Raw genomic sequence first — 15,974 nt, forward strand, 5'->3', positions numbered from 1 at the left:
TACAATCCTGACAAAACTCAAGCCGAATATTTTTACTGATTTTTATCTAGTATTAATCCTCTTCCATGAAATGGTCAGAGATTTTTTTAAAATGGGCGTATATTTTGAAACTTTTAAACATATCATACTCAAACTTCATACTTACATATATACAGTACTAGTATTTCTAACCGGCTTTGCTCGGTATTTTTAATATAAACCGCTTAAACATGGTAAACAATAATAAACATTTTATTAAATTTATTTTAATAGTTTTATTTTATTTAAATTTATTTGAATATTCAGTAGTTCGTCACGGATTTACGAACCAATAATACTTACACACTTACAAAGTCTCTTTCGAAATTATATATTAAAAAAGTACTATTTTAAGCCTTTTAATTTTTAAATGTAATAATATTTTGTAGTTAAAACCCAAATAGTGATATTAACTTTTGAAATAAATATTGATAAAATCAGACAACCGGAAGAAGAATATTTCTTTACTTAAAATCAAAATCTACAGGAGAACTGTTTCTAAAACCTGTCTATGTGGTTAATTGAATTTTATATTTACGTATATTCCTCAAATATATGCTGGATAAAATCGGGTTTAAATATTATCTAAAATGAGAGGTATGTTACTATTTTGATATTTAATATAAGCCCTCCAGTAATATTATTCTTTTCATGTGTATGATATTTAAATGAAATAATAAAATATTGTTTTAAAAAAAATACAACTTCCAGTTTACAAATTCTTACCAAATGACTTATAAACTCTTAGTTGGTACATAAAAATACAAATATAAATTTTCAAATTGATACGTTCAAGGTTGTGTGAAAAAAAGTGTGGTCACATTTTTGACTTTTAAAAAATCTCACTTCTGGCTGACGATTTTTCACCAAACTTTACACTATTTATTTCTAAAAAATATATATTCATAAAAAAATGATTAAATTAAATTCACCGGAAATGAGATTTTTTTCATCTTAGAAAAATTAAAAATGTTGTGACCTCACGATTTTTTCTATGCTATGGAACGTTTCAAACTGAAAATTCGTATTTTCATACTATATGTACTAATTTAGAATTGATACGGTTTAAAATAGAATTCGTAAGCCGGAAGTAGTATTTTTTTTAAACAATATTTAATTATTTTATTTTGACCTTTTAAATATTGTCCAACTTCTTGATATTTTTGACTTATATTTACTATTAATAGTGATGTTAAGTAATTAAAATAATTCAATCAAAATCCAACAGCCGGAAGTAGAACTTTTGTCTTCTGTGAGTTTCCCTACATTGGCGCTCAAACTTGTACGAAAAATGCTCTTATAGTCGGTATTAGTGAACGTGTATGTGTGCTTCATTATCAAATCATATTTTTTATACTTCATATATTATATACTTCATATATACATAAATAAAGTCATTGGTTGGTCACACCCGAATTTTTCCATTAAGTGGAGAAAATTGTGATAGTATTTTCAATTTTTCCGGGCCACATTTTCCGGAACTGTCTCGGAAATACCATATGTACATTACATAGTTATATACCGTGTGCCGTATTCGCTCTTTAATAACCGTTTCGTGCTTTATTTTCGGAATCGCGTTTTTATACAATATTGCATAGTTTTGTAGCGTTATATTGAAATGATTTCCGTTCCAATATGGAGCACGAATTTTTCGTCACGTACAAATTGCCCCTCCCATTCGGGCCGTTCCCCGTTTTTGTATTCCCTTTATATTTAGGCGTTGGCGAAAAAACAAAGTTCAAAACAGAATTCGCATACATGTGCACTAGGTCCCTGTAATATCCTCGCTGAAAAGTAGTGAAATAAAACCACTCGAATCGGGGCTCTCTATCCCGTCACACTCGACTTGCTGAATGGTTTACGATCAAATGACCAATAACAGTTTTCCACTGCTTGGCCCGTTTTCATCGAATTCCGAGAACGACATGTACGGCAAATGGAAAATTATTTTAGAGCCAACGTCGACAAATATTTACAATTACACCTGGAACCGGTGCAGATTGAATCTCGTCGGATGTGAACCGTTCGAAATCAATTTTCAAACTGACCCGTAAGGTGGTGAACGAAAGCATATTGAAATATAACTGATTCAAAATTTCACAGCGTCAAAGTGAGAAACCCAGATGTGTATTTGAATTTAATAATTTTATTTAAATGCGCACCAGATGAGAAATAAATTAGACTTCTGAGGTAATTCTCAATTCATGTTTTGACATACTTCAATTAGCGTCTAAATTCCCATGCTCACGCCTCAAATACTAACCTTTCCAAGCTCCAAATAATACAAAATAAATCCCTAAAAATAATTTAAAACACACTAACTTGAAAAAAATGCATGCCATTTATAATATTCCGTAAGTTACAGACATTACTAATAAACTAACCAGTAGATTCTATGACAGAATCACTAATAACCATACTAACACACTTGTGAAGAGTCTCGGTGATTACAACAAAATGTCTATACACTTCCGGTATAACACACAGATTACCTAAACACAATCTGCTTTCGATCGTCGACCTTAGAGATTCTTTAATTAATATTATGTATTAGATGTATTATGAGCATTTATTAGAATTGTAAATAGGTTTTTGAGCTCTCTTTTCTATTATGCAGTACATTAATATTAGAATAATATAATACTACGATTACTAACAAAATTAAATTAAAAATTGTAAAATAGAAAATGATCAGTTGATCAGTAGCTATTAAAATAGATATGAGATGTATTGTGAACATAATTTAGTAATAATAAAAAGCAGACGAGAAAAACATTGACATCATCAAATATACTAGATACCTTACCTGCATTACGGCATTCAGTTCTTTATAAGAATTCGTACAGCCACAAGAACAGATCAAATTAATATAGTATATTCATCAGAGAATCTCTCCGATGACTAAATGATAATCAACTTGGCTTAGTGGCTTCATTGAATCCAAATATGGCTATGATCCGGATATTTTAATGACGCGAGTTCGACTCGTAGTTGGACTGACGAATTGATTTTTTTTTATTTTTAAATGATTTTTATTATTACTCAATTATGTTCACAATACATCTTATATCTATTTTAATAGTTGCTGATCTATTGATCATTTTCTATTTTACAATTTTATTTTAATAGTTGCTGATCTATTGATCATTTTCTATTTTACAATTTTAATTTAATTTTGTTAGTAATCATAGTATTATATCATTCTAATGTTAATGTACAGCATAATAGGAAAAAGAGCTCAAAAATCTATTTACAATAGACTGACGAATGAAATTATACAAAGTTAAGGCTTTCTATCGATTTTTACCCACCAAACATCCCCACATCCCATTCTAGTCGTCAAACAATCGTTTTATTGCTTTGGAAGTTCAACGATCTCAACTTTTCCAAAAACAAAAATGTCAACTGGTCACCAAAATCATGCGCTTCAACTTCCTGCATTTACTTATAGATTAAAATACATACATATATTGTGACATCGAATGGCAAATAAAAGCAATATGTGTAAGAGCAAATAAAATAATAAGATCATTACGCTGTAGTCACTAAATTGAATAATTGAAAATAAGAATAATTTATTTTTAAGACACATTTGTTTGAACTTCCAATAGCGGCATGATAAATATCACACGTCTAACCCATGCAAATAAATAAAAGTGGAAAATACGTAATGTGTTTCGTCAGTCTGCGTTTTCTCACAGTTCACAGTAGGGGAGAGATGGGAAAGAGGATTCACTAAATAAATTCTAAATTGCACGAGGCTTTCTTTTCATTCCTTCATTTCGAGAAAACTCAACGAAAAAAGAATAAGCAAACAAAAAGACACCACGTCGTTATTCGTTGTTTGAAAGACGCTATGTAAACGTTTTAAACATTGATACAAAACTCACACACTGTCCACATATAAAATACACATTTTCTCGATATATGACGTCATGATTTGAAATATTTACATATATTAGCCAGCAGTATGGCTCAGTGTTTGCGGTTATGTTTAGCACCGAAAGGTCACCGGGTTCGATACCGTGCTAAACTTTAATGCAGCTGGTCAGACTTGGATATTTGTGACTAAAAGTCAATCGTTTCCTATCAGAATTTGACAATTTATCTGATGTCTTTGTTGAAACAGTTCCTCCATCAAATTGACAAAAACTACTCTACCCGCTATGTCACAAATATCTGAATTTGATTTATGTACAATATGTAAAAATTTATGTATGAGTCGAAATCCATAGATGTCTCTATGGGCTAATTTCGTGTTGAGATGTGTATTTTCGGATGTGACCAACCCATGACTTTATCTATGTATTTGAGGAATATAAGAAGGTCACAAAACATAATCTGATATTGAACCGTACACACACATTCACACATACTGGCAGCATTATGAAATACTAATAGCTATGACAGCAATTTTGATACAAATTGAGGGCAAATGTATGGAAACTTGCACAAGACAAAAGTTTTACTTCCGATTGTCGGATATTGTTCAATTTTTTTTATTACTTAAAATCACTATCAGTATTATGCACAATAAATATCAAGAATATTAAAATAATTTAAAAGGTCGAAATAAAATACTGAAATATTACTTCCGGTTTACGAATTCTGACCTGAACGTTTTCAGCTTTAAGCTAGTACATAAAAAATACAAATATAAATTTTCAGCTTGATACGTTCAGGAGTGTGGACAGAATAGTGGTCACAACATTTTTGAACTTTCTAAAAGAAAAAAATCCCACTTTCGGTTTATTAAATTTAGCAATTTTTTTTTTAATTTCATCACATTGATACAAGAATAATACGTGATTTTTTTCGTGAAGAGCACGCATCTTTAAGAAGTCAAAAAAAATAGTGGAAGAAAAATCGAACAAGAGTAATTTGCCACTTCCGGTTGACGGACGCTTACCAAATTTTATACATAACTTGGTATTAAACTTAAACTTCTAGATATGAATAAAAAAAAGGTTTCTGAGAAAAATACAAAAAATTTTGATTCTCTACAGTAAAAGTACTATTTCTGGTTAAGGAAAAATTATTTAAATGAAAACGTGATCGCTAATCGATTCCGAGTTCGAATCAATCAAAATCTCGAGTTTGAATTTTCGCATGATCACAAAACTTCATCTATTGTTACTACGTACATAAATAAAGTAAAAATATTGGTGTCTAAAAAATATTGTTACGTACACCACGGATTAAGCGAATAGAATCCCAGAGACTGTGTGACCGTTCAAAGATTATCTGTTAACGGATTAACTAAGTGCATACCGTGCGACCGGTATAAGTGGTTTCAATGAATATATCTAGACCCTAAGTGGATGTAGGCTAAATAATGGCGACCGAGTTGGGTGTTATTGGTCCTTTCTCAGAATTGACCTGTACCATAGAACCGAATGTCGTGGGAAGACATATCCGTACGTGACTATACAAAAGGTAAACAGATTAGACTTCGAAGATGTCCTGAGAGATCTATCCCTTATAAGGCGATACTTAGGCGATATCATGTCACTGAGCACTGCCAGTGCGTGTATCTCCTTAATCATCAATAAATGCTGTGAAACGACTTTGTCCTCTGACTTGGATCCTCCACCCACCCCTACGCAACAATATCAAGTTAGAATTTTCGCACGATCGCAAAACTTCATCTATTGTTACTAAGTACACATATAAACAAAAAATATGTACCTAAAGAACTCTTTCCACTTCGTATGTACATGGACAGACTAGAGATTCTGAACTGCTGATAGGAGCATACAATATTAAGTTACATTTTTAGCATAGTAAAAATAACATCTCGAAAACATCAATCTGTTAAATAACGTAATCATAATGAATCGAAATAAATTAAATCAGCTGATAACTAAAAATAAAACTATCGCTGTTTGATCTGTGTACATATGTAGCTTGTATTGGTTAGAAAGTTTGTTTTGGAGGAATAAACAATGAAATTTGAGGTAATGAGTTACAGCCGGAAATACATATGTATACTCATTTATGCCGGGAACCTTACAGTTTAGAATAGTTTATTAATACTAATATTGCTTTAATGGTTTGCTTTAAGAATAGTTTATCAATGTATGATTGTCCATAAATGAGTTTATGTATTTACAGAAATGAACTTTTCAATCATCAGATAAATTAAATCAGCTGATAGCTAAAAAAAAATTGTATGTATGTAAGCTTATTGTAAATCATATTAACAATTTGATACAACATAACTTCTTATTGAATACTTATCTCGCAGATAAAACTCCGTGAAGAGATATACTTTTAGCCGTGAAATGTCAGATCTGACATATTTGGCCATAAATCAATATATATCGTGTATTACATTACATGAAGCTAGACGCCAAATTTGAAATTTATATATACATATGAGAGTTAAAACTATAAATATTTATATATTAGAGATAACGAGCAAATTTTATAAAATATAGAGTGAATTATAGGCGTTTAAACAATTAAAATCTGATATCGCCATATCAAGGCGAAAAGGTTGAAGAAAGATTATGGTAGCTTGCCGTACCGTCATAGATGTCACCGTACCCGAGATTCTGGATATTTGATACGCATTGTATACGATATTTTATCTCCAACGTAATGGAAGACGATACATTAACGTATATTGATGACCAAAATGAGCAATATGGCAAAGTATGAAAACGATCGGATAAGAGATAAGAGATATAAAAAATGACCACTAATACGAAAACCATGTAAATTTAATAAGAGGTAAGTAAAAACGAAACAAAAGGTTATGCGATTTATAATAAATCGCTAGTTTATGCGAAACGATACTGTATCGCATTATACGTCGATAAGTGCAGGCAAACGTGGTTATAGTCGAAGGAATTTTGATGTAATGTAGTTAGACTATTATATGTAGTATGTAGGGTGCTCGAGGTGGTTATGCAGTAATTGAATGTATGCGTTTTCGATTATAGGGACGAGACCCTGGAAGCTCTCAGCGATGCTCAAGTTGTGGCTCCCGTGGTTCATACGGCCGATCTCCACTCGGCCCTCCGCAGAAACTCCTACCTCTACGTCTTCGACTATCAGACCAAGTTCGGAGACTACCCCCAGGTAAGGACTATTTTAATATTAATTATAACTTGAGCCAAAGTGCTGTCGATGCCGAAATTTGCTGACGCATTATATAATATGTATATTTTATGCACATACTTCATGATGCTATATGTATGTAGTTCCGACTACAAATTCATAACGCTAGCAAAGGGTTAGAATACTCCTCAATCGATTTGGGAATTCATTATTTAATACATTTTACGGTTAAAGATACGATACATTCATGAGTCAGCTCTTGGGTAAAAAAATATTTGGAACCGATTCCAATTCTCTAACATGCAGATACTAAAAATTGATTCTACTAACTACATATTTTGTAATCGCTCCAATGCAACGAGCTTATTATACACATCAAGAAATTATATATATTTAATACATAATAAGAAACCATACATGACCAGCAGCGTGGTCTAGTATGGTGGTGAGTATTGAATTATTTCGTGCTTGATGTCACGGGTTCGATTCCCATTAAGTGCCTCGTTGTTGGCCAGACCTTCTGACCAGAAGTCTGACCAGCAGCAAGCAGGGTGACTCGAACTCTTAACCATACTGACCTTTAGCAAGATATATGCTAACTACTAGTTCATGCTGCTGGTTATAACACTTGCACTTTTGTATGAAATATTTCAACCTTCTTAGTTCTCAGCTCTTTCTAAAAATGAACAAACTTACCAGGCGTTTCTCGAACGTTTTTAAATAAAGGGCTACGTCCTTCAATTTCAGAGTACATATAAGTAATATACCAAATTTTAAGGTTCCAAATTGATTACTATATATGCATATGGATTATAGCAAATATGCATAGCATATGGATTGTACGAAAGATTCTACTAAAGACAAATCTTTCAGATAACCATTTTATTTTATTTATTTATTGGTTTTATAGGAAGTTATTTTGTCTTCCCGAAGACAAAGAAACAATCTTTTGAGAAATTTTTACGGATAGTTATAAAAACATCCATGGATGAATTTGTTAAATATTTTGTGGCATTTTATAAATCAGCAGTTTCGAGATGCTTAAAACTCGAGTTTTGTGAGAAATAATACAATATTGGCAATTTTTTGGAACTGCTTCTATGAAGGAACTGTCGGATAAATTTGCAAACCTTGAAAAGAAACTATCGACATATCCAAGGTCTGGCCAGCAGCACTAGGCCAGGGATTGAATCCGTGACCAATCAATTGAAAGCATTCAGGTTAACTTAACTTAACCTAACCACTGATCAAAAATTACTTTATCGTATTCAAGCCAGCAGTATGGCTCAGTGGTTGCGTTTATCTTTAGATTATTGGGTTCGATCACGGGCTCATCTTTAATACTGCTGGTTAGACTCGGATATTTATGACTCCAAGTTGATCGATTCTCATCAGAGCTTGCCAATTTATCTGATCATTGTTGAAACGGTTCCTCAAAATTGGCAAAAAAAGTCATCCTACCTGCTGTCACAAATTTTCTGTATTTAATGTACATATGTACAATTTGTAAAAAAATAGTATAAATCTATATATTTATCAATGGATTAATTAATTAATTGTTAATTTCGTGTTCGTCAGCCTCTCTCGAAATACAGTGATTTATGTAATAAAAACGGATATTCACCAAGAAAATGCCGAGGCGAGCGTGGTAGGCGAACAATGCCATTGAACATATTGGGCGAATTAAGTCAGGCACTTTTTCTTGGGAGAAGTTTCAAACGCGCTTAACGCGATATTTTTGCACAATCGTAATGGCGAACGATCCATTTAATTATATTGAGAAATATGGCAAAGTATGAAAACGATCGGATAAGAGGCAATTTTTTTCCTGAATTTTAATCGTAAGTGAAGCTAAAAGAAGGTTTGTAAAAATGCTGCATTGTTTGTAATTAATTTTCTAGGAAGGCGCATTGAGGTCTTCTTGTCAAGCCTTCCTGATATATGTATATCTATGCAAAAAATAAAAAATTACAGCCATTAGCCAGCAGCGTGGATGGGTCGTTAAGCTTCTGCTTACCACTGAGAGGCGCCGGGTTCGATCCCTTGAGCTGACCTCGATTGAAAAGAATTTTTCTGAGTATATCTGTAATGCTGCTGGTCAGACCAAGATTTGTGACTCCTGGTCGATCGTTTCCTATCAGAGTTTGTAAAATTTTCTCTGATTTCATTGTTGAAACGATTTCCGATTAAAAATTGCCTAAAAATCCTTTCTACCCACTATGTCACCACTATTTGAGTATGATTAATGTAAATACTACAATAAAATGTTTGTACAATTCATAGATGTCTCGTTAATTATCGAGTTTAAGTTAGTGTTTCGTAATTTAGCGACTTATATATTATAAAAATTAAATCAGCTAATAACTAAAAATAATTGTATGTGATGTATGTATGTAAGCTTATTGTAAAAAACTAAATGTATGTAAGCTTATTGCAAATCATATTAACAATTAGATACAACATAACTTCTTATTGAATACTTATCTCGCAGATAAAACTCCGTGAAGAGATATACTTTAAGCCGTGAAATGTCAGATTTGACACATTTGGCCATAAATCAATATATATCGTGTATTACCCTACAAGAAGCTACACGCCAAATTTGAAATTTATATACACATATGAGAGTTAAAACTATAAATATTTATATATTAGAGATAACGAGAACCAATAGAGCAAATTTCATAAAATATAGAGTGAATTATAGGCGTTTAAACAATTAAAATCTTATATCGCCATATCAAGGCGAACAGGTTGGAAGATACGGGACGAACGCTTATTAAACGTCAGGGAGATTTACTTTCCGCGTGTTTAAAACGCGTTGTATACGATATTTTATCTCCAACTTAATGGCAGACGATACATTAACGTGTATTGATGACCAAAATGAGCAATATGGCAATGTATGAAAACGATCGGATAAGAGATAAAAATGACCACTGACACGAAAGCCATGTGAAACGTAAAGGAGGTATGTAAATAATGCTGTATTGTTTGTAATTGGCCAGGAAGGCGCATTGGGGTTTTCCTGTAATGCCTTCCTGGTATGAAATAAAGATTAAAAAAAAAAAAACGATCAAAAAGGTGTTTTATCTTATCAGCTGGCAGACAAGTTTTTTATCGCCAAGAGACAAATACGTCTGAAAAATTGTTTTTTCAGACGTATTTGTCTCAGATTTTTAAACCGTCAAATATTGCCTCAGATTAAAAACAGATTTTTCTACCGTCAAATATTGGCCTTATGAAAAACTTTCATCGCTGTGCAATGCTGGAAAATTCTTCCACAATTATCAGTTTAAAATTTTCGCATATATTAAATAATATAAAATATGATGGGGAAAATGCGGTGAATAATGTGTCGACTGGAGTACCGTCATACTTAAAAGCCAGCTTATAAATATGACTGGTTCAATGAGTCTGCCCCATTTTGCTCATTAATATTTAATGAAGTCTGCCAACTTCCCGCTAGCTGGGGGGGTTTCTGGCTCATTCAGCGCATCGTTCCGCTCAAAAGCCTTTGGTTTTAGCAGTTCATGTTTTCAGCACTCCACATCTAAATAATAATGATAATAATAATATAAAACCTGCCCTCGATTTGCGCGGCCGATACGTTCTACTGAAAATCGCGCGAATCGAGACAATCAGAGGTAATATCCGAAAATGAGCATAGTTTTGTTTTGAAAACACTCATCTCATTCAACTACGTGGCGTTTTTTGTTTTAGCCGTTGATGATTTCCTTTCAGGTAAATTTGCATTCATAGGAATCCAATAAATTTAAATAAGGTTCATCAAATACCGTTCATTTTGTAAAAATAGTATGTGCAGGTACATTATTAGGGTACAAGAACCAATCAAATGTAACGCACTAGTCTATTTTAAGCTCATTTCCATCTTCAATACGTCTTCTTTTCGGTAGTATTTTAATTCGAAATAATTACACAATGCCGAATCAGTCCAATAGAAAAGACGGAAAATAAGCGAAATAAATTATTTGTCACAAATTGTTGCCCAATCAACGTGTTGTGAGCGGGTGCGTTGTAGCGGTGTAGGAACCAATCTTTCTTTTTTATTATTATTATATTATTTTATTTATAATTATTTTCATTATTGCGGTATTACACCACAATGAATAAATAATGTTTCGTAAACCGCGGATTATGCGAATAGAATCCCAGAGACTGTGTGACCGTTCAATGATTATCTGTTAACGGATTAACTAAGTGCTTGCACTTAGTTACCGGGCGACTGGGATAATTGGTTTCAAGGATTATATCTAGACTCTAAATGCATTTAGGCTAAACAATGACCGTTATTAGTCCTTTCTCAGAGCCGGTACCGTGAGACCGAATGTCGTGGGAATACATATCCAAATACGTGACTATACAATAGGTAAACAGATTAGACTTCGAAGATGTCCTGAGAGATCTACCCCTTATAAGGCGGTACGTAGGCGATATCATGTAATTCTGGACTGAGCACTGCCAGTGTGTGTATCTCCTTAATCATCAATAAATGATGTGAAACGACTTTGGCCTTTGACTTGGATCCTCCACCCACCCCTACGCAACAATAATAATAATAAATTTGTAAAAAAACAATAATTTGTAAAAAATAATTAAATTAATTTATATAAAATTTGTATTAAATAAAATTTTATTTATAAATAAAATTCTTAAAAAGTAGAAAACAAAAGAAAACTAGTAAAAAAAAAGTTTTTTAAAAACTAGCCTCTTCTATGTTTTGTATTAATATTGAGTTCCTTTCCTAATACTCCCGATCGCTTTGAAAACTTGCCATTTTGCCTGGTTTGGCCCCCGATAGACATTTCAATATTGTGTCCGCTAAGTTGATAATAAAATATAATGGTAGTAAACATGTTTAAAAATTCAAAAAATCTCAAGACTTTCGACTATGTTTGGGTCAGATTTTTACATACTTCCTTTACGTTTCACATGGCTTTCGTGTTAGTGGTCATTTCTATCTCTTATCCGATCGTTTTAATACTTTGCCATATTGCTCATTTTGGTCATCAATATAAGTAAATGGAGCCTCCGCCATTACGATGGTGCAAATATATCGTGTAAGACGCGTTTGTAATTTGCCCGCCGACATTCTACTTGACGTTTACGGTTGACGTTTGTTTGTTAGTTTTAAACATAGATGGCGATAGTAAAAAAAAAATATTGGTGTTTTTATTCAAAATAATAATTTTATATACAAATTATAGAAGAGGTATGTTTTTAAAAAACTTTTTTTATTTAATAATTCAATTGTGTATTCTTTTCGCATCTCACTCTTCCTCATTTTTTATCAGATGTTTTTTCATTTAAAATAAATGGTAGTGAAAAAAGTCAAATTTTGACCAACTGACCAAGTTTTCAACCTGTGAGTTGCAAATGGCCAGTAGAAAGCCGCGTTTGGATAGCTCTGATCTGTCATAAGATTCCAATTTAAATTTGAATGATTTCGTTAATGATTAAACTCCTCCATGTAGCTTCATGTCGAAAACACTAGATTACTTCAATGTTAGCTAAGTTTTAAGGAACTTGATTAAATAAAGCAAGAGATTATGAGTTTCTGCACTTATTTTGAAAGTTATTGAACACCCTGTTTCAACCACATTTGACTATTCCCTTATAATTTCGGCATGCCAAAATTTCACACTCAGTCGGCTAGCAAAATCAGCGTCGAATCGCTCGGATGACGCGCATCAACTAAAGTCGTAAATATTCCGGTCAAGTTTTCGACTTGTCGACTTCTCGACTCCTCGCAGAACGGATTCGTATTTATGTTTTGGGTTTCGCCTTTGAAGTTCCGCGAAAAGCCATTAATTTTATTTTCTGTCGGGTCGGCTAGAACAATTCTATTTGTTTTCGCGCTTTGGAGCTTTTGAATAATGATCTCGGCTCTTTTATGTACCTGAAGCCTCGGGTACTTTCGCATTAATCCAATTAGCGCAATCTGTCAAACACTCCGCTCACCACTCGCAACTAACCTGACATTAAGTTATATTGTATTACATTTTTATGTAGAACTGCATCTATTGGCGAGGTACGCATTAACGGCAGCCGCCAAAAGAAAAAGTTTAAAACCCACTTTCATACAAAATATACATACTTTAAACACTTTGTCAATAGTATACGCAAATGAATTATTCTTAAATGTGACTTGCTTCATTAACGTTTGAACATTTTATTTAATGAGAAGATGAGAAAACAGTCATTAAATGTTCAAAGAGATTAATATGATAAGATGTCGTTGATTGTAAATCACAGTGTGTTTATTATTTAATCCTCTTATATAGGTATTTGTTCATATAAACATATAACTCAATAACAATCATTTTGTGTCAATATAAATTATATTTTGACATACTTATACATACATATATCTAAAATCGTTATAAATCCAATTTAATATTTGTATATTATATGTATACATACATACATATATATATTTTTTTTAACATGTACACTCGTTTTTATATATAGCTCCAAAGCAACGAGTGTACTTATACAGATACAATACAATAATACAATTAATAGAGACATTTTTATACAATGCGAATTCATACAAACATCGTCCATAGTGACATCTATGGAAAAATTTATGCAGAATTTTAATAAAGAAGTTTGCGAGCCTCGATACGATAAATAGCTTGAGACTTACAAGAGAAATTGGAAAGGAAATGCCATTTTACAGGGACCGTTTCAATGAAAATAAGAAAATTTGGCAAACTGAAAGGAAACGATCGACCTGAGTTACATACAAACCAAGGTTTGATCAGCAGCGGGACTCTAATGGGACTCGAACCCGTGGCCACTCTGCTCGAAACATAATATGTTAACCACTAGTGCACGTTGTTGGTTTTAAACAACATTACTTATATTATTTTATATTGCAAAAATGTCGATTTATAAATGTAACTCTTAACACTGTTCGACACGAAAAATGGTTAAGAGACGAGATATGACTTTTCTTATATATCTATGGCCAGTGAACACGAATCTGATAATAAAAATGTTGATCGCGCGATTTTTCTACATTTTGGTGTTGTTCGGTCGATGTCTCAAAATCTGTCAATTTTCTTTTCAAAATGAATATTTAAATCTATAGTTGGGTATTGTATCTTTCATTTGTAATACTTTACAACTTTCAAATCTGTCTAAGTAGTCGTCCAGTTCAATTCAAAAGTCAAAAGTACGTATTTTCACTTGGGATTTTTTCCCAATGTTAATACTATTTTATATTGAGTATTTTCTATTGAAACATGTTTATTGGGATAGTATTCTGGCTACACTATTTTTTTTTTTGTTTAAAAGGGTTAATTGGAAGTGTGCTGAATTTTAAATCGGCAAAATTTCCAACCAAAAACTCGTACTATTATTTACTCGTATTCACACGAATCTGAATGGAATTAATAGGATGATATATTAAATTGTCTTTATATGAGAATTAAATAAAATTCCACTTAAAAAAATCATATTTCGACTATTCTTGTAGATTAATAACAAAAATGCTATTTATAACTGGCTTACCTCGATAAAATAAACGAATAGATCTATAAGAAAAGTCATATCTCGTCTCTAAAGCAAAAAAAAGTCGTCATTTGTCGAAGAGTGTAATTAGTTGGCCTGGTGATTTAGAGTAAGTCCACAAAATTGCATCAAAATGTGTGAAATCTCTTGAATGGCCATAGTATTCGAAACTATTGCCAATTCCTATGATGTTTACATAGCGAATTTACAAGATGATGTCAATGCATTTTTATAAAACAACTATAGTTAGTCAAAAAATGAAGTTTGCACTTGGAATCGTTATTTAATTTTTGTGATGAACCATTTCCATATTATTTTGTTAAATAATTGTAATATTTCTGTATTAGTTATATACATATAAGGACGAATTAATAGCTATGTATAGTAACATAAGAAACTCTCAAATGTGTTTCCATTCGTCCACGTCCTTCTATAGGATAGCCTTTTTAAGCCCATCCATTAATCTGGCTCGTAATCTTTTCCATGGTCTCCCTCTATAAGTCTTTAGCTCAACATCTATTCTTATGGCCCCGATCCCGGATTAGGTCAAATTTATAGCTTTTATTTTTTATGTACTTCAAATTTGTTTATAACGTTTCTCAAGTCCCACAAAAAAAAAAAACACGCTAAAAAATAAATTGTTAATTTTTATTTAAAACTCTGTCGAAGGGAACTTATAATATGGTATAAATAAATTATCAACATTGCCAAAACTCCTTTCAAAGTCGCCTAGGGTCATTGTGACAAGCACTGCGCTCGTTCGTCACACCTGAATTATTTAACAAGTCAAAGATGTTCCGGAATAGTCCTCTTGGGACTCTCCTCCATAATGGACCGTTCAATTATTAACCATCAACAGTAATGAGAGCGTTTTCATATTTCTTCGACTATCTACGAGCGCAAATTATAATAACGCAATAAATAAAATCTACACAATAAAACTTCGACTGTTAGATCAAAATCACAATCTAAGATCGTAGATAGGAGAAATGCGAAAACAATCAAAACAGCTAGTGTTTCAACAAGATGGCGCCACATCTACAAATACAAACTATGAAACAATACAATCGCATGGCCTTAGAAACAAAGACCATGCGATTTGGTTATTTGCGATTACCAAATTTATGACAATTTTAAAAGTAAAGTGTGTAATATGTAGTAATCCACAGACGCTTTAACATTTAAGCTGCCGTTGATCCACTCCATTTTCGGAAAGCTATAATTACCATACTTTTAATTAATTACATTTATGATAAAAGCAATGCAACACCAAATCTAGTCAAAAGCGCTCGGTACAAAAGAGCCCCGACAAAACCGCGAGGCATCAAAACCTCGCCAGAATATATCAAAAT

General features: G+C 32.4%; 1 protein-coding gene across 1 annotated transcript in view; it reads left to right on the top strand.

The window, feature by feature from the left end:
- Nlg3 (Neuroligin 3) overlaps positions 1-15,974 on the top strand; it is a 290,179-nt gene that overhangs the window by 260,630 nt on the left and 13,575 nt on the right. Inside the window, exon 9 of the mRNA XM_077436311.1 lies at positions 6,966-7,104. Coding sequence (XP_077292437.1) covers positions 6,966-7,104 — 139 coding nt within the window. The remainder of the gene's footprint in view (positions 1-6,965; positions 7,105-15,974) is intronic.

The sequence above is a fragment of the Arctopsyche grandis genome, chromosome 1 (assembly GCF_051622035.1).
Source record: "Arctopsyche grandis isolate Sample6627 chromosome 1, ASM5162203v2, whole genome shotgun sequence".
Taxonomy (NCBI): domain Eukaryota; kingdom Metazoa; phylum Arthropoda; class Insecta; order Trichoptera; family Hydropsychidae; genus Arctopsyche; species Arctopsyche grandis.